The sequence below is a fragment of the Takifugu rubripes genome, chromosome 9 (assembly GCF_901000725.2).
Source record: "Takifugu rubripes chromosome 9, fTakRub1.2, whole genome shotgun sequence".
NCBI lineage: Eukaryota > Metazoa > Chordata > Actinopteri > Tetraodontiformes > Tetraodontidae > Takifugu > Takifugu rubripes.
The window spans coordinates 329,241-348,529 of record NC_042293.1 but is presented as its reverse complement, the minus strand read 5'-3'; the positions used below and the strand labels follow the sequence as shown (position 1 = coordinate 348,529).

Sequence of the window (19,289 nt, the reverse complement as noted above, 5' to 3'; positions counted from 1 at the left end):
TGGGTCAGGCTGGTGCTGGTTGCAGGTTGGGGGGTATTTTCCTGGTCCATCCTGGGCTCCTCAGTAGCAGCAGAGCATCTCCATCTCTCCTGGACTCTGTGCACGAGGTGAAACGTGGACGTCAGTCAGGTTCTTCCCTCCGTTCGGTCGGATTCATCATTGAAATCCGCCTGTTGCTGTAAATTCTCTGTCCATCCCAGTCAGTCCAGTCACCAGAGCTTAGCGCTCCCGTCCCGGACAGCTAAATTCTGTTCCCGTGTTTCTGTTGAGCAGCTTAAGGCGCCCCCCCACCCCCTGGACCCCCCTCCCTGTAACCCTGTCCGCTCAGAGCTTTGCTCCTGTCCCACCAGAGTGTCCTCAGCATGGAGGAGCTGGCCAGAGACAGCATCAGCCTGCTGGCATCAGCCGCCCCCAAATCCTCGCTGTGCCTGAGCGCCGGACCGAGACTCGGCTCCTTGGGGGCCATTTTCATCCTCCTGAAGTCGGCTCTGGGCGCCGGACTCCTCAACTTCCCCTGGGCCTTCGCCAAAGCTGGAGGGATCCACAATGCCGTTACCGTGGAGCTGGTGGGCATTTGCTAATATTTCTGTGTGTTAGTGGAGCCGAAACCGCTTTGAAATGCTCCTGAAACTGGAAAATGTTGTAGTTGGACCTGTTGGACCCGGGTCAGCCCTGTTCTGATGCTCTTGGCTAAAAGATAGAGAAACATCTCCTCCGCCAAGAAAAGGAGACCTCTGCTAAGGTTTACGTGGATTTACTCCCACCAGTAATATGTCAGTAATTCAGATATTTACATGATTTTTAGATGATTATTTACTCTTAATCAGATTTTTCCTTTTATTTCAGCCACCAAACGAATCAGTTTTAGTTAGATGTGAATAGAAAACGAAGATTTAGAAAAATCGGCACCAACTACTATTATTACCGTTATTATTATCGTTATTATTATCGTTATTATTATCGTTAACATGTCACACGTGTCACTTCTTTGTCTACTCCCTCCTGCATCACAGCGAGAGATGCAAATTTAAAACTCCCTAAATATTCTGTAGGATTGTAGCTAATTTTCTTGGATTTTATAATTATATATTATAGAGTATCGATACTGTATAAGGACGCAGAGTTTTTAAATGAATCCTGGAGCGGTATTATTGCGCAATAAATTGATGTTAACTCGGATATACAAGATGAGGAGAAGTTAGAGAAGCAGGTGTAATTATCACTTATTACCTAGAATTAATCACGATGGTAACCTCAGAAAGCTGAGTAATGATGAGCATGGGTGAATGAGAGGGTGAATGAGAGGGTGAATGAGAGGGTGAATGAGAGGGTGAATGCAGTTAGAAAGAAATCAAAAGCTTTTTGTCCTATTTTGATTCGTGTTTTATGAGTAAACCAGCAGCGATGAATCGGTTTTACCTGTGACGGCAGGTTTGTGTTGTCACCTGATCGAGAACCTTCGTGCTCGTTGCCGGAGCGGAAAAACTCCTCAAAAGGAAAAGAAAGTTGAGTTTATTCAACATTTGTAGAAGTAGGAGCAGGTTTTGATTCCACAACAGTCTGACCTCACCAGAGGAGATTAAAGGTACAGATCAGCAGATTTCCTTCACTGGTCGGACCGGCTGGTCGGACCGGCTGGTTGGAATGACTGGTTGGACCGGCTGGTCGGACCGGCTGGTCGGATCGACTGGTTGGACCGGCTGGTTGGACCGGCTGGTTGGACCGGCTGGTTGGACCGGCTGGTTGGACCGACTTCAAAGTGTCACTTGGGAGCCCCAGTTAGAAGAATTCAAAATCCTTTAACTCACATTTCACTGGTGATTCTCTAATTCTAATTAAAACCTCAAATTCTACAACGATTGATCGACATTTGGAGATTCAACTAACAACCGTGTGGGTGAAGCCTCGTATTCCATCTTTACCAGCACGACCAGGAGAAATATTCAAAATGTCTAGCAGAGTAAACGTGAAATATTTGCCTCAAAGTGTTGAAAATGTTACATTTAGCATTAAATGCAAATACTTGTGTAAAAGGTGGGTTACTTCTATTTACTAACACCACCACTAACCACCACCACCACCACCAGCAGCATTAACCACCACCTGCTAACAACCACCACCAATTAACCACCACCGGTACGAACCACCGCCAGCACTAACCACCACTAACAACCACCACCACTAACCATCACCATCACTAACCACCACCAGCACTAACCACCACCAGCCACCACCACCACTAACCATCACCAACCAGCACTAACTAGCAGCCCTTCATGTTGTGCGCCTGCCCAGGCAACACCTCTCACATCGAGGCTCCACATAATCGTGTGTGTAGCTCTGTTTTCCTTCATCACCTCAGGCCTCCCTGGTGTTCTTGGTCAGTGGTCTGGTCATCCTGGGTTACTCCTCATCCGTCAGTGGTCGGTGCACCTACCAGGCGGTGGTGAGGGAGATGTGTGGGTTGGCCATCGGTCACCTGTGTGAGATCTGCTTCATCTTCAACCTCTTCATGATATCTGTGGCCTTTCTCGTGATCATGGACGACCAGCTGGGAAAGCGTGAGTTGACGAGTCGCTCGATTCCTTCACGTAACCTGTCAGCGTGCTCTCCTCTGCTCCATGACACCCTGGAGTCCACATCTAGTAGATCACCATGATCTAATCGGATCACTCCACATGATGCTGTTATTGTATCATGGTTTTTAAACTCCGCCCAGTTCAGTGGTGGTTATTCATCCCTGTCGAGGTCTTCTTCCATTTCCTGCTCCTGGTACTTCAACAGGAGGGAACAGTTTAGTCAGCAGGGCCCGGTTTCTGTCCCCCGCCAGTCCTGGGAGGAGTTCTAAAGGTTTGGTTCTACTTGGACTTGGCAGCGGTGCTGCTGGCCTTGTGATCCAGACCCAAGTGAAGAAACCCTGCTTCTGTGTTAGTGGCAGAGGGAAACTGTAGATAGAGATGTAGGTAGCAACAGGGAGGGGAGCGCTACAGGAAGTGTGGGACTACTTTACACCTGTGTGTGTGTGTGTGTGTGTGTGTGTGTGTGTGTGTGTGTGTGTGTGTGTGTGTGTGTGTGTGTGTGTGTGTTTCAGTGTGTGGCACCCTGTACGAGCTGCTGACCGGTTCTCCAGAGTCGGAGCGGCCGTATCATTTCTACACAGACCAGCGTTTTGCTCTCGTGCTGCTCTGTGGCCTCCTCATCTTACCGATGTCCATCCACAAAGAAATCTCTGTCCAGAAATACAGCAGGTCAGCATTGAACACCACAGGCACAGCTGGGGGGGGGCAGTCTGGGGGATGGGGGGGGTCTGCCGGGAGCGTTCGGGCTCCAAACCTCCCCTTAATTCGTGATTTGCACCATCCATCCGTCCTCTTATCTCACACAACCTTCACGTCCTCTCTAACGACGCCCATATGTGACCTCAGTGACCTCCACAACATCCAACCTCCTTGTTGGCTCTCGTTCACTCCTCGTCTCCTGCCTCTCGCCCAAGATTTCTGCCACGTCAAGGCTGACAATTAACGTGTTCTCTTTAAAGTTTCCGATTCGTGAAAGAGTTTAGTGATATTTTACCGGAAAATAAACACTTACTGCACATTTTCTATGTAAAAAAACCCCTTCTGCACTTTTGGGTTCTGCTCTTTTTCAGTGTTCTTGGTACGCTAGCTGCGACCTACATGACCATCGCCATCGTCATCAAATACCACAACACACCATCTGCTGTGGTCCATATCAGCCCTTCCTACAGCAGCGGGTACGTACGCCACGCCAAATGACACCAAAAACAGGGTGGGCAGAACATTATTGTTGGTTATGAGTTGCTTAGATGGTAACTAGGTGAGAGAAAGGAGAAGAACAAGGAGTTCTGCAGAATTGTAGCAGCTACAGAGGATTTAAGCTGATGAGCCATACAAGAAGTGCATTAACGTGCGCGTGCTCGACTGGACCTGTGTGATCTGCACGTGCGCTACATTTAGCTGAGATGTCACTGACCTGGAAGCAGAAGCTTCACAAGCAGCGACCAGTAGGGACCCAGTTCGGCCAAGAATTACTGGACCGGCGTGACCAAAGTTCACGGACAAGACGGGGATTTAAGCTGCGGAGCGACTGACTGTTGCTCCACGAGCCCGTTGGCCACGTGCACCAGCATTAGTGCTCGTGGTCCCTCTGAGGCGCTCCGAAAGCAGAATATTCAACAATAGTGAGGCATAAACTCGCTGCCGTTCGTTTAGCTGTGGCTGCTAGCTCGCTAGCTAACTTCTTTCTGGATCTGTGGCTGCTAGCTCGCTAGCTAACTTCTTTCTGGATCTGTGGCTGCTAGCTCGCTGGCTAACTTCTTTCTGGATCTGTGGCTGCTAGCTCGCTGGCTAACTTCGTTCTGGATCTGTGGCTGCTAGCTCGCTGGCTAACTTCTTTCTGGATCTGTGGCTGCTAGCTCGCTGGCTAACTTCTTTCTGGATCGTTGTGGTGTGAGGTTAAAGGTCGACTGCACCCATTGAAGTGCAGAGGAGGTCACAGAGAGTTGGGCCGGGCTTTTGTAGCTCTGGAGAGCCGACGACAGGGTGCTGAGACAGGAAGTGTGGTCCTGTGGGAGGAAGTCTGGAACGCGAGTGAACGGGAATGTCACGGTGGACAGGAAGGTGGCAAGATGGTGGCAAGATGGTGGCAGGACCAGCGTTGGTGTGAAGCTGTTGAGGTTCTCTTTGGGAGTGAGGACACCAGAGGGAGAGTCAGAGTGGGACCAGAGAGAGATGGTTTGGACATGTCCAGAGGACAGAAGGTGAATATTTAAGTAGAAGGCCAAAGACTTGACATCCAGGAGCTGGAGGAGGGTCTCACCAAGACCACCGTGGTGACACCGATAACCTGCTGAGTTAGCCTCAGGACGGGGGTCTCTAGGGGTTATTGATCAGATGAGTTTGCTATTAGCTAGTTTAGTGCTTGAATTTGCTCTTTTTGTGCTCCAGATGACTTTTGAATGTGCTCCTGTGTGTAGGATGAGCTCCTGGGCCTCCACCTTTACTGTCATTCCCACCATCTGCTTCGGTTTCCAAGTAAGTCTCACATTAAAAATACATTTTAACAGAACATGTGATTCATTTGAGGCAGGATGGTAGCTGGAGTCTGGGAGGATCCGGCACCAGATGACCGTTAGTCCGGCCTGATGTGGCTCCCGCTCGGTTTTTCTCTGTATTCCAGAGGACATTTAGCTTTAGCTTTAGCTAATAGATACGTTTGTTAGCTGCGATATGGACGGTTTAAACGTAGCCGAGTTTCATCTCCCTATTGACATAAAATCCTGTCGCTCAGTGTCACGAAGCTTCGATCACGATCTACAGCAACATGGAGAACCAGCGGCTCTCCCACTGGATCCTGGTCTGTGTGATCTCCATGATCGTCTGCCTGATCATCTACTCACTCACAGGTGGGTCTGTTGTCTCCCAGAACACACACACACACACACACACACACACACACACACACAGATACTGACAACCATCATCGGACAGATGGACGGACAGACTTGGTTGTTTATATTGTGGTTCTTGGTTCCCGTCAGGAGTTTATGGGTACCTGACCTTTGGGAAGGAGGTGAAGGCCGATGTCCTGATGTCCTACTCCAGCGATGACGTGGTGATGATCATCGCCAGGCTGCTGTTCGCCGTGTCCCTCGTCACCATCTATCCCATCGTCCTGCTGCTGGGAAGGTCAGAAGGACGGCATCACCGGTGTCGCTAGTGTTAGCGGTCTACAGAGGTCACCAATAGTGAACTGTGGTGCTGCGGCAGCATCACCCACATCCACGCCGCTGTAGACCAGGAACAGCCTTTGACCTTGTTCAGTGGCTCCCGGCCATGAAGCTAAAATGGTTCAGGGGCGGTTGAAGGAGCACGAGAACGGGTTTGAGCTTATGTTGGCCTCCAAATTCCACAGAGGTCAATCTGATCCAGCATCTTTAGACAGGCAGTCCAATAATGGAGGACCTGCTGCGACCACCTTGGTTCCAGGTACCACAGTCCAGCTTCACCAGTCTGGTAGAGTCTATACCTTGGTGGCCTGGGGCCACTTGGCAGAAAGAGAGCATAAGAAGCTGTGTGTGGTCTTGGGGCCAGAGACGTGGGCCCGGGTCATGGGCCAGGTTAGGGTCATGGGCTAGGGACATGGGTCAGGTTAGGGTCACGGGTCATGGACCAGGTTAGGGTCGCGGGTTATGGGCCAGGTTAGAGTCATGGGCCAGGTTAGGGTCATGGGCTAGGGACATGGGTCAGGTTAGGGTCACGGGTCATGGGCCAGGTTAGGGTCGCGGGTTATGGGCCAGGTTAGAGTCATGGGCCAGAGTCATGGGCCAGGGTCATGGGCTAGGGACATGGGTCAGGTTAGGGTCACGGGTCATGGGCCAGGTTAGGGTCATGGGCCAGGTAAGGGTCGCGGGTATTGGGCCAGGTTAGGGTCATGGGCCAGGTAAGGGTCGCGGGTTATGGGCCAGGGACATGGGTCAGGTTAGGGTCATGGGTCAGGTTAGGGTCATGGGCCAGGTTAGGGTCATGGGCCAGGGTCATGGGTCATGTTAGGGTCATGGGCCAGGTTAGGGTCATGGGCCAGGGTCATGGGTCATGTTAGGGTCATGGGTCAGGTTAGGGTCATGGGCCAGGGTCATGGGTCATGGGTCAGGTTAGGGACATGGGTCATGGGCCAGGTTTAGGGTCATGGGTCAGGGTCATGGGTCAGGTTAGGGACATGGGTCATGGGTCAGGTTAAGGTCATGGGTCAGGGACATGGGCCAGGGTTAGGGTCATGGGCCAGGTTAAGGTCATGGGTTAGGGTCATGGGTCAGGGTCATGGGCCAGGTTAGGGTCATGGGTCAGGGTCATGGGCCAGGGTTAGGGTCATGGGTCAGGTTAGGGTCATGGGTAACCACTCCTGCTTTTGTACAGTGCAACAATACAAATCCCCTGAATATTCAGTTACCCTCTGTTTATGAAGCCCCGCCCCCTCCTCCTGCTCCCCGCCAGGTCCGTCATCCAGGACCACCTGCTGAGGCGCTGGCGTCCGTGCGCGGGCGTGTCGGCGCTGGAGAGTCGGAGCCGCTACGTTGTGACGGTGTTGTGGATCACGGTGACGCTGCTCTTCGCCATATTTGTGCCGGACATCAGCAAGATCATCAGCGTGATCGGAGGCATCAGCGCCTTCTTCATCTTCATCTTCCCAGGTGTCTGCTCGCACGTCAGCCCAACGTCCTCGTCAGCTCCGCCCCCTTCGGCGCCGCTCAAACGCTGTGTTGCATTTGAACAGGACTCTGTTTGATGTTCGCCATGCAGTCGGAACCAGTGGCCTGGAGGACCAGGTAAGATAAACCTAATCACCTTCCACCGTTCCAGGGTTGAGGGGATGAAGAGGCGACGCCTGTTCTCGCCAGTTTGCGTCCGCCATTATCGTACCCGATATCCACAGACACCTGGAGACCCTGGAGGGTCACGTGGCTCAACATAGACCACGTTCTGTCACCTTTGGTCACTAGGGACAGGCTCCTGGAGTGTTGACTTTATTGGCGGCTGCGGCCCCAGGCGGTGGACTGGTCGCCATGGCGACAGGTCATACCTGAAGTGATGGATGAAGCGGTTTTTGTGTTCCCAGAGTGATCCTCACCCTTTGGGGGGCCTTCACGCTGGTCTGCGGAGCCTTCATCTTCGGCCAGAGCACCACCATCACCGTCATGCAGATACTGGGGAAGATCTGAAGGTGTCCTCCTGACACCGGTCCAGGAGCTCCACCTGACCCTGGTCCAGGAGCTCCACCTGACCCTGGTCCAGGAGCTCCACCTGACCCAGGAGCTCCACCTGACCCTGGTCCAGGAGCTCCTCACACCTGCTTCCGTCTCACCTTGTTCATCGTGTCATTAGCAGCTACGCTAAACAAGATGGAACCATGAGGATAAAAACTGTTTAACCATATTTACTGTACATTTGTGGGAGAGTAAACACTCCGTCTTTTAACCTTTACACGCTCCACCTGATCACCTGATCACCTGATCACCTGCGCGTGAACCTGCTGACAAACACAAAACTGAATAAATGGATTTTATATGAACGGATTCCCCAACGTAGCTGCGTGTTTATTTGATGGATGACGACATTTCCCAGCCACTCATTTTGTGTTGTTGTGCTTCAATGCTAAAGAAGAGCTAGTTTTTCGGAGCAATAATTGATGCCGATTTGTCAAAACTTGAAATTAAACTTGGTCAGTTTGGACAAACTCACGAACAGAGAATTTGGACTTTTAAGAGGAAAGCGGAGCGTCTCTAACGGAAGGACATGTAGCATGATGCTAACGCGTTACAAAGAGGCAGCCATGTTCCGGTTTCATTGCTTTATTTCATGTCACTCTACATTTTCTAGAATCTCTTAAAAGACAGGAGACAATACTTCCATCCCTGCAGTAAGTCTCAGGGTTCTTTACCCAAACGTACATTAATATCCAAAGATTACCAGAAAATTCTTATATTTCTCTCTCTCCTTTGTAGCAATACTAGAAAAGAAAGGAGGAGCATGAGACCGATTACAGAGTAACGTGCCCTAAAACTACAGCAGAGGAGTATTAAACATTCACTAACATGCACTCCAGCTGGAAAAGAATGGAAACGTACAACAGAAGTTTAGTCGGATGCAATCAAGAAAAGGCTCTAAAGGTCTGTTTGCCGACTCTCCTGTTGCCAGGCAACCGGCGATGTTTGGCGGAGGCATAACTGTCATTGTGGTGATGAAGCCGAGGTCGGTGATGGAGGAGGGAGGAGGACAGGAAGGGTCGGACAGCTGATTGAAGAACCTGCCCCCAGAGAAGAGGAGTTGGCAGCCCAGTTTGAGCTCTAACAGAACCAGTACTTTAACCAGTGACACCGCACGGATCAACAGCTAGTTTCACATCTACTGCCACGCTACCGAGGGGGAAAAGGTCAGTGCACGACCCAAAGGACAGTTTAGGAGTCATCCAGCACCAAACAAACGATAATAAGAGTAAGAATATCGAGCTACGACGGCATCACACTCATCAACTTCTAACACTGGATATTGATGTCAATCACAAAGTCACTGTTTTTACATTGTGCTTTTGGATCTGTCGCCTCTCTGAACGGGATTTAGCAGAGGCCACGCGCTTCAACCGGATCGTTGGGAATCTGAACGGTGCGGCGGAACTACGGTTTGGGAAAAACCCGCTCGACCTCCGAAAGGAAGGCGCGAAAAACCAAAAACGGCACAAAGACTAAAGGAATCTGTGCAACTGAAGAGAACCCATGAGAAACGCACTGATGCTGATGCAACAGCTCCTGCGCTCACACGCCCCTGTTTGTTCCTCTCCCGAGGTCACATGACCAAGCGTCACGTGACAGAGGGGTAGAGTTTATCCTCTTAAACCTTTATTGATCACTTCGCTGCGGCCTAGAAAGAGAAACAAAGGGAGGAGAGCGTCTGGATGGCTGCAGCTACGTGCTAACTAGCCACTAGCCACACTGTCCACATATCTGGAGGTTCCAATCCAGCCGCTCATCCCACCGTCTCCCTTCTATTCTTCTCAAAGGTCAAAGTTCACCTCTGGGCGGGGCGACTAAAGGGCAGGTTCAGAAGAGCAGAACCGGGGACAGTAGACCAGGTTACCGGGTTACCAGGTTACCACAAACAGGCGCGTGTGAAGCGGAGGCGGCGACGGCGAAACGAACCGATTCTCCGGCTACTTCAGGCGAGAGGAGGGGGGGCGGCGATCTCCCATGTGCAACGCAAATAGAAGCTACATTCATTTTCAAAGTAACAATGAGCATCAAAGGAAACGCAGACAGGGCGCCGCTGCTACATAAAAGCTCTGGAGAGCGACCGTGGTCAGCCAGCAAACGACTACATGGGGAGGTTAACGGGGGTCGAAGGGCGCTTTCACAGCAGGCGGGACCTTTCGTCTGGACGCTGTAAACATGTACAGGACACTGAGGGGGGGGGGGGGGCTTGCAGAGGAGGTGCTCGGGAGCGTTCTTCATTCCGAGTCCCTGTTGACGCTACACCAGGCGGCTGCAGAGGCAGACAGAAGGGAGGCGGTTAGAACCCCCGGAATGCTAACGCTAATGTAGCTAATGAGACAGGCTGACGCAGGGGTCCCGTCATGAAGAAGCAAAAAAAACTCCCGAAAAAGAGGAATAAAAATGGCCAAATCAGGATTGTGAGGATAAAAGAGTGCGGATGAACAGCTGGAACAGCTGCTGGGGGGTTACCTGGAACGGCGACGGAGGAGACGGCCTCCGGTTGGCCCAGAGCGTCCACCTTCACGTGCTGGAAGGTTTTCGTGGGAGCCGACTGCAGGTGCCTGGAACAAAGCAGCAGCTGTCAATCAAAGATCTGCCGGCGCCAGGAAGTCCAAAACAATGAGGACTCACTGCTTCCACTCCTCGTGTCCAGTCCAGAACTCGTAGATCACAAAGGACAAACCGTCCGGGAGGCGCACGGCGGTCACACTGGGGAGGAAGAGGACGAGGACCAGGGTCAGACAGGAGGACTTGGAGACATGAGGGACAGAGAGGGAGACAAAACGCTACGATTGGACCGAATTTAGGACAGGAGTCACCAACTCCGTCTGTCGGGGGGCCAGAACCTCTCTGGACAAACAGCTGCTGCGTTAAAAAAGAGAAATAAATACATCAAAGCAGCAGATTGCAGCAGGACGGGGGACAGCGGACACAGCACCGGCCTCCAGACCAGGAGGTGGTCTGATAAAGCCCGGGGGGGCGGGGGTCTGGTTCTACTGGAGGCCTCCTCATGCGATGACTCCATCTGGCTGCTGCTTGTTTTCTTCAGTTCTAATGGACATTTCGCCTCAGTGGGGGACTTTTGGGGGGACGGGGACGGGGACGTTTCCCTTCTGTTGAGCTTTCTGCTTAAATCTGCGTGTTGGACCACGGAGGGAAGGTTGGAGCCACCAGCTTCCTCCTCAGCAGAGCTGGCTCCTCTGGCCCCCTGCTGAGTGGCCGGGTTGGGAGGGTGATGGACAGACTCTGGGGACAGCTGGTCCCACGCCTGCGTCCTCAGCCTGTCCCCTGCTGTAGATGTGGCACCGACTGGGCCCCGATCACATTTAGTCAGCTGTCAAATGTAACAGGAGCAGCCGAAAAGGGCAGAAACCCTCACCGGGCCCGTTTTGATCTTTCCAGTCATTTCCTCTCCGACTGGAGCTCAGCAGCAGATCTCAACCCAAGCAGACACGTGCACAAACACTGCAGCCTGTTTGGTGCAGGGAGGTCCAAAGAGAGGGGAGCTGGACACGGTGAGATCAACAAAGCTCCACATTATACAGAATATGGAGAAATGTGATCATGTGACTGCGCTAATGAGGCACTCCGGAGGAGGCGAAGCTGAAGGAGGCAGACGGCGACAAAGGGAAGCGGCGGCACATCACACATGAAATATTTAAAAAGACAAGGTGCAGCGCAGGGATGTGGAGCAGCAGGGGGACTCACTGGAAACACTCCTTCTGAATGGACACGTTCCGCAGATACTGCTTCAGAGCCTCGCAAAACTCAGCCAGCTTCTTCTGGGAAACCACCATCTCCTGACGGATCAGCAGCAACGACTGGGAAGGAAGAGGAGCAGAGGTTCACACCATGTTTTCACGGTACTTTGATTTAGTAACCTAATGCTCATTAATGGGGTAATACTGCCCCCAAGTGGTCACACCCTGCAACTATATAGCCAATAACACGCCGGTTATTGGCTATTAAAGACACATTAAAGGTTAAACCCCGTCGCACAAACCAAATAATCCACAGATGTGAAGGTTCATTTAGTCAGAACTTCCCAGTAACATGTTTAATGCCAAATTCAGGACAACATTGACAGTTTTAATTGCAGCAGGTAGAGTCGCAGCCTCACAATTAAAACCCAAAGGTTGCAAGCGTGGCATCATCACGCATCATCACCGTTTGTTAAGACGGAAGCAAAGTTGCGTCACGCGGGCATCAAAGCAATGTGATACTCAATGTGAACGTCTCCCATGGAGACTCCAGGAACCTCCATTTCCTTCCCCAATATCACTTTAAGAACTGAAGTGTGCACTGAACTGCAGATCAAAGCACTTAAGTGCACCGCATCACCCCATCAATGTCTGCTGGGGGAGGGGGAGGGGGAGGAAGGTGGGAGGGGGGGGGGCAGCGGCACACAGCCTGAACAAAAAAGCCGGGATCCAACCTGGGCAACACGATCCTTCCCATTCTAGAACTTCTCTTAATGAATGTCAAACACAGACTGATGAGTTCTCGGGGCCTCGGCGGCGGGAGACGCCTCCATCATCATCATCATCATCATCATAATTAGTGGAACTTCTTCTTCTTCTATTGCAGCGTTTCTGATTCTTTCGTGATGGCGTTGACTCACTGCTGTGCTCCTTCCTCCTCTGAGCGAGCTCAATAAAACATGCAGAGCCCCACACCTCCGTCAGAGCTGCACTATATAAATAAACGCTGTATGTTAAGCATACGTGTGGTAGCCCACTGAGTACGACTGGGGTAAATTGGTCTGCTGTTACCATAGCAACTGGGAAAGACCAGTAACCCACATTCAGGTCTTCCCATAACTCCCTTTCTCACCTCTTTTTTACTCCTTTGCTCTTGCTCATTATTGACAGGGAAGCTTCAAAGGCTTCAGAATCTTTCTTTCTACAGTCGGACGGGCGACACGAGCGTCTTACAGTGCGTCGCCATAGCGACGGTCAGCGTTTCGCCGACACGTGTCCCAGTAAGAGGATGAAACTGGTTTGCTCACAGGTACCAGCAGACCTGACTGATGGCAGCAGTCAGCAACATGATCCGGGGGCACCGGGGCAGCAGCTGGGGCAGTTTTAGCCCTTCTGCCCCCCCCAACTTTGGAACGCCTTCCTACAGAAGCTCTAATATGCTGCTTTCATGTGATGGAGGGGAGAGATTTGTAAGGCAATATTATTGTTATTACTGCAGCATGACTAGCATTATTACATGTTATTACCATGACGATTATGTTATTATTACTCTTATCGCCATATCTGAGTGGAAACGGTGCGTAGAAATGGCAGCACACGCGTGGCGTCCCACTAAATACGACTGGGGTAAATGGGTCTGCTGTTACCATGGGAACTGCGAAAGGCCAGTAACCCACATTCCCTCCCTTTCTCACCTCGTTTTACTCTCCCGCTCATTATGGGTGATGATTATTTGTCAGAAAACAAAGGTCAGAAGCTTTTTTTTTTAAAGAATATGTCTGTAAATATTGACGCGCCCACCTGAGAGAAACATAAATATTTTACGAGACTCGGCCGCAACGGCCGTCGGCCTTTTGGTGTGAAAACATCCGACGGCAGAAATTTACAGCATGATAACAATGAACGATGGTTTAAGTCGATACAGATCCGCCAAATGCTTTAGAAAGTTTTTCATTTTTGATACATTTGGGAAAATAACTTCCCCCCATTTTGTCAGAATGAGGAAATGTGGGTTTAATTTTGAACTTGGCGCACTTCTATATTATTATATATGATATTCTCCCTATAATGGTATTTCCATACCCTATAGAGGAGGCAGAATAATCCAGAGGTCAAGAGGCAGGAAGTGGAACCCGCACGGAGAAACGGTGATTAGGCGTTTATATTTTGCTAACGGGGGTGTGTGTTGGGGCTCTGCAACAGAAAGGAGGCTTCATTTGATAGCAAATGAATCTGTCCATCACACAGCAGGAGGAGAGGGTGCAAGTAATAAGTGAAACGTGCGGCGCTCTTATTACAGAGGGACGTCTGGTGCCCAGGACCGCTGGACCGGGCCGGCTTTATTAAACTGACGGAGGAGCGCCGCTGTGAAAGTGAAGCTTGAACAAAAGTCCAGTCAAACCTGCTGTTCCCCTTTAAAGGGTAAATTCTAAGTGTACTTGCCCCCCCCGTCCCTCCCGACCGTAGAGAGAAGGTGATGAGCGTTATTCAGGGTCCTGCAGGTCAGGACGACCTGCTGCTGCACAGACGTGACACAAAACAGCTCCACTTCCTGTGCTGCTCAATATTTAAGGCAGCGGACCCCCTGGGGGCCTTCTGGATCAGCGGCCCGGCTCCATAATGAACTCCGCCAGGCTCCGTGAGGACCAACCTGGCTCCCCCTCCCCAGGAGGAAGTGGAGCAAATCCACTGATCTGACGTCTTTCTTGACATGAGCGTCTGACCGGAGAATCAATGGTGTTGAAAGAGCAAAGCGACCTCGGCAGCGGAGCTCTCAGCCTCCTCCGGCACCGTCAGACGGCTGCTCGCTGGGCAGGTGCGGCGCGCCGCAGTGCGAGAGACCCGGTTGGGTTTTTACTCCATTCACTCAGCATCGACTTACCTCGCTCGCGGTGCCATCGGCGTCTGTTAGCCTCTGGTGCAGGTCGAACCAGAACGTCTAAAAGGAAAAGCAGCAAATGGAGTGAAACGTTAACGTCAGACATTTAATGTCATTCTATTCTTAGGAGGGAAAGAAGTGACACGATGCTCCTGCCCTGGAAAATCATGGGTTCTGACCCATTCTACCCGTCTGGAACCAGCTTCTGGAGGACCTACTTCACAAACGCCTCCATTAAAGTGATTTGGTGCTGAAATCCTTCAACATGAAGTCAGCTGCTAATCAAAGCGATTATTCATCAGGCGCCTCAATCAGCCCAATGGTGTCGGCGCCCCGGAGGAATTCAGAACAGAAGGTGTGGAACACTACACAACAGGACTGGCAGGATTGGGAGGAACCCTTGACCAGAGGCTCTGTGACGGAGGCTGGAGGTCCACGTCTCGTTACTGGACGTTCAAACAAGGCTGCCATTAATTAGAATGCAGTGAAATATATATATATATATATAAATATTCTCCCAAATGACCAGAACACTCCTACCTTATCCTCCAGTCTTCCAATTAGTTTGGCCAAGCGGCTGATCTGATCGTCCAGACCTTCTTTATCCGCCTCCCCAGTACCTGCAACACACACACACACACGCACACAACCTTTGACGTCAGTTCCAGCATCACACTGATGGTTTTAGCGTCCTTTCATGAATAGATGTAGGATCAATAAACAATCAACAGACTGTTTTACCACTTGGTATTAAATGACCCACTAAAGAAGCCTTGGTAATAAAGAGCAGTTACTCATTTTAACAGAACAAAATCCATCTTTATCTTCTGTTTATTCCATATAGAAGCTCAGAGGATCTAGACCATATTGTGCTGTAATAATTGACTGCACTGCAGCTTGAAGGATTTGAGCGAGGTCCAGAACGGAGCCGAGGTCCTCGCAGGCTTATTAAACACGGCTTCCGTCTCTTTCAGCCTTCTCCTCTTCCTGTCTTCTCCTCGGCTCTGGCTTCATCCCCAATGCCCTCTCTCACAGCTAATTGGAGTGCGGGCTGCCCACTCTTGATTAAAAGCTTTAACAGGCAGTCAATTAAGAGTTACTTCCCTCCACCCAGAGCACACATACACATAGTCATCCAGTTTGTAACCATGGAGACAGCTGGAGAGGAAAAGCTTTGTAATCACTTGATGGAACTAAAATGGTCTCAGTCAATTATATAAGTGGTCAGAGAATGAGGCTGATGAGGCTGGAAGGAGGCAGCAGGCGGCTCCTCTGCGTCTTTGTCAAGCCAGTCCTAAAATATCCTAAAATATTCTGCTGTATTTGGGCCCGGACACATAACGGCCATTTGCTCGGCCTGACTCCTTCTCCCTGCTCCATCATCTCCCTCCTCACAGTTGCTCCGGGGCTGGTGGCTCGTTCTGGTCCTAAAGAGGTTTCTTTGGAGAGTCTGGTCCACGTCAAACGTCCTGATGCCTCTGTGGTTCTGGAGGATGTGGGCTAATGCACAACCATTACACACTAAAGGACGTCCGGAGGGTTTTGGGTTTGCATCTATTTACCCGGATAGTAGCCGGTTTAATCCACTTCAGGCTCCAGTTTAATTAGGCCTCCACACTTCCTGTTGTGAGCTGGGCCAGATGTGCTGCAGCATCTGGACCTGTGATTGCTGCTGTCATTACATTCCTGTGACGTTTGTATTTGTTTCTGATGTTAAAAATTGACGTAACGCTTTGTAATTCCTGATAATGATCGAGCGTAACGTCACCTAAAGCATTGTTGAGGGTCTTCAACGCCTCCTTGGGGCTGATCTTGTTGTTTGTGGGGTAATCAGGGACTCTATGTTCGCTCTGCCTCCCTGAGATCCGCGGGCTCACCTTAGCAGGCGGAACACTAGAAAAATAGAAAGTTTCATTTTAAATGAGGTAAACAATGGTTCGTAATAGTAATAACACTGTTGTGGAGGAGGTAAAGGAAGAGTGAAGCAGAAAAAAACAATAATAGCAACAACTTTACAATCTAAAAGTGTTCAAATACAGTTTCCTGACCTGTTTTGTCCACAGTTTGTAATGTGATTACATAGACACTATTGATAACAGATGCACTGTGAAACTTACAACTCCCCAACCGCTGACATAAGTATCTAGAAGCAGCTTCGGCAGCAATGACCACCTCCAGCCTTCTGGGTGTGAACCAAGAGCTTTGCACACCTGATTTGGGGATCTTTCGGGGCTCTGGCTGGGCCACCAAGGCCATTCAGAGAGGTGAGGGGAGGAGAAGGGGGAGGGGGAGGACTCCCCTTCTGGCCAGAAGGCAGCTATCGGTTGGCTGCTTGACAGGACTGAGGTTCTAACCTGCCTCCCTTTATCCATCCAATGTTCCATGCTCCCTCCACACATCGGGGCCCAGATGTCGGGGCATTTATCCTAAAGACAAACCTGATGGGTGGCTGATCGTTAGCCCAGCCCCCCCAATCATGTGTCTGAGAACTGCTGGCTGCATTGGTAGCACCTGCTCCTGCTAAGAGCTGTACGCCATCGAGACGAATATAGAGACACAACTCTATAAGAAAACCATTTACCAAGTGGTTCAGTCCTCCACAGACTCCAATCTTTGAACAGATTATCACTCCCTGCTCATTTCTGCTTCCAGGTTGGACCCAAGGTCCCTGGAGACTGTTGTGAGCCCCGAGCCTCCCTCCTACCGGTTCAACGTGATACACAGCGTCAGCGTCAGGGGCTTACCGAGATTGGCTGTGCTGCTCATCAATAGCATCCACCGCACTCTCCACAGAGTTTAGGAGAGACTGGATCTGATTGGCCGATTCTTTCAGCAGGAACCGAGTCACAAATTGCTCCACGTTGGTTCCCTTCTCATAAACCTAGAGAAAGCAAACAATTATATCATGAAGTCATTCCTCGCTGGTATTTGCAGTAGCAAAGGTGAAAAATGTTTGAATATTGCAATTAATATAAGCGAAACAGATGAATCTAAAGGACCTGGTTCAGTACAGGAACATGCAACGCCGCCACGCTAGTGTCGTGGTGGGAAAAATGAAATGAAATGTTCCAGGCCGAGCTTCCTCCCTCCTCTCCGAGAGCCGCCTGTACCGCTAGATGTACCTGCAGGGCCTCCGCCCGTACGGCCTTATGGAAAACGACAGCTTTCCCCATACGCTGCACTCAGGGTATGAACTTCCCAGCAGGAAGTATTTCACGGAAAAGGCTATTCCAAGGAGAGGAGCTAACATATGGGTTTGTTTTGGGCTAAAGCAGTAAAGCAAAGAAGGTGATTCTTGTGTAAATGTTTGCAAAGCTGTGCTCTGTATGCACTTTGACGCTTTCTGTTACAAATGTTCTCCGCCTCAATCGGTTCTCCACCTCTTCACCGGGGTTTTTGTATCCTTCATAGCTGGGCAGATAAATCGTCAGACCATTCTTAAGCAACGTGTCGACAATCGTCGCCGTTTCCTGACATAATCGCTGTCTTGTCCAGTGTCGTAGCATATGAGCTAACCCTTAGCGTCCCACCTTGTTACCAGCAGATGTTACTGACCATCTGGGATGTCGAGCATCTACTTTCAGCCTGTGACACTTATGATCAGAGCTGAATTCAGGAAAACCTTTGCCCTATTAGCCTGAGAGTTAGCATTCTTCTGGGTTATTAGCACCAATATCTCCCTTAAACATAAGAGTTTTATTTCAAGCTCCTGATCAAGTGTAAGAATCCAGTTATCATTAATTTATTTTGGTTCGCTTTTGTTACAATTTCCAGCATTTTTTGGCTTGTGTTCCAATTAGCTTCTTTCATATTTGCGTTTCCATGGCTCCAATTATCACGCAGACTCCCCCCCAAACACCTATTTCCTCAGATATAAACAACCCCCTCGTTATTGTCATTATTGCACCCATCAAGCAACCAACAACCGTCCGTCCATCTTCCAGCTGCTTATCTGTGTTACGGGGGGGGTGGCAGCTTCACCAAAAAAGCCCAGACTCTCCTCTCCACAGCCAGTTTCTCCAACTCCTTTGGAGGACTCTCAAGGCATTCCAAGGCCAGCCGAGAGGTCTAATTTCTCCAGTGTGTCCGGGGTCATCAGAGGTCTCTCACCTAAAGTGGCTCCGCTGAACCTGGAGCAATAGTGGCTCTATGCTGAGCTCCTTTCGGATAGCTGAACTCGTCTCCCTACCCTACCCTACCCTACCCTACTCTACCCTACTCTACCTACCTCTACCCAGCCAACCCAATGAAGGAAACTCATTTCAGCCACTTGATTTCATGCTCTTGTCCTTGCCCCAAAAGGTCATGGCCACAACTGAGGGTTGGAATGTAGCTTGGCTACCACACCACAACAGAGCGACTCGGCATCCACAGCTCTGCAGAACGCTCCGACCCATCTGTCAACCTCCAAATCCATTCTTCCCTCCCTTGTGAACAAGGTCCCGAGATACTCCTTCATTGAGGCAGTAATTAATCTCTGATTCTGCAGTCCACTGTTTCCTGAGTGGGGACCATGGTCTGAGGAACAGGCCTCCTGGGCCTCCCCTACCCCATCACCCTACCATCTAACACTGGATGCTGGACTCCCTTAAGGAGAGGCCACAGGGGCTGTGAACCAACCCCAACAGAGTCTATAGCTCCTGAGAAAACTCAAACATGCCTCACCTCATTCTACAGGGGGATGGGGGGCAGGGAGAGTTTGCTGACTTATGCCATCTCTACCTGGTTCTCCAGCTGCTGTGCTGCAGATAAAAAGGCCCCGCAGAGGGTAGTAGAAGGGGTGACAGGAGTCTCTCTCTTCCCTCTGTCCAGAAGGTGCTGCAGGAGCATGGCCCAGCACCCTCCCAGAAGCACTACCGCAGTAGAAGATGCCCCATCAGCAGACTGCTGAACAGCTTCCTGCCACAAGCTGTCCGAAAACTCGATA

At 50.6% G+C, this 19,289-nt stretch overlaps 2 protein-coding genes across 4 annotated transcripts in view; one reads left to right on the top strand and one right to left on the bottom strand.

Moving 5' to 3' along the window:
* The first annotated feature begins 154 nt into the window (after window positions 1-154).
* On the top strand, window positions 155-7,849 carry slc38a8a (solute carrier family 38 member 8a). Of its 2 annotated transcripts, XM_029841889.1 has the most exons (11): window positions 155-178; window positions 351-566; window positions 2,363-2,561; window positions 3,092-3,248; window positions 3,650-3,754; window positions 4,997-5,054; window positions 5,311-5,425; window positions 5,561-5,708; window positions 7,014-7,210; window positions 7,294-7,345; window positions 7,636-7,775. In XM_029841889.1, the coding sequence occupies exons 2-11, from the start codon at window positions 363-365 to the stop codon at window positions 7,736-7,738; spliced, it is 1,338 nt and encodes a 445-aa protein (XP_029697749.1). In that variant the 5' UTR covers window positions 155-178; window positions 351-362; the 3' UTR covers window positions 7,739-7,775. The 2 variants fall into 2 exon arrangements, with proteins under 2 accessions (XP_029697749.1, XP_003977783.1); XM_003977734.2 differs by lacking the exon at window positions 155-178 and having other exon boundaries at window positions 347-566; window positions 7,636-7,849.
* A 503-nt stretch (window positions 7,850-8,352) lies between these two features.
* necab2 (N-terminal EF-hand calcium binding protein 2) overlaps window positions 8,353-19,289 on the bottom strand; it is a 31,885-nt gene continuing 20,948 nt past the window's right edge. For both annotated transcript variants that reach the window (XM_029841656.1, XM_011618938.2), the window contains 8 exons: window positions 17,107-17,243; window positions 16,131-16,255; window positions 14,903-14,982; window positions 14,366-14,422; window positions 11,492-11,604; window positions 10,415-10,492; window positions 10,253-10,344; window positions 8,353-10,052 (listed from right to left, as the gene is read on the bottom strand). In XM_029841656.1, the coding sequence (XP_029697516.1) occupies window positions 10,018-10,052; window positions 10,253-10,344; window positions 10,415-10,492; window positions 11,492-11,604; window positions 14,366-14,422; window positions 14,903-14,982; window positions 16,131-16,255; window positions 17,107-17,243 (717 nt within the window). In that variant the 3' untranslated portion in view covers window positions 8,353-10,017. The remainder of the gene's footprint in view (window positions 10,053-10,252; window positions 10,345-10,414; window positions 10,493-11,491; window positions 11,605-14,365; window positions 14,423-14,902; window positions 14,983-16,130; window positions 16,256-17,106; window positions 17,244-19,289) is intronic.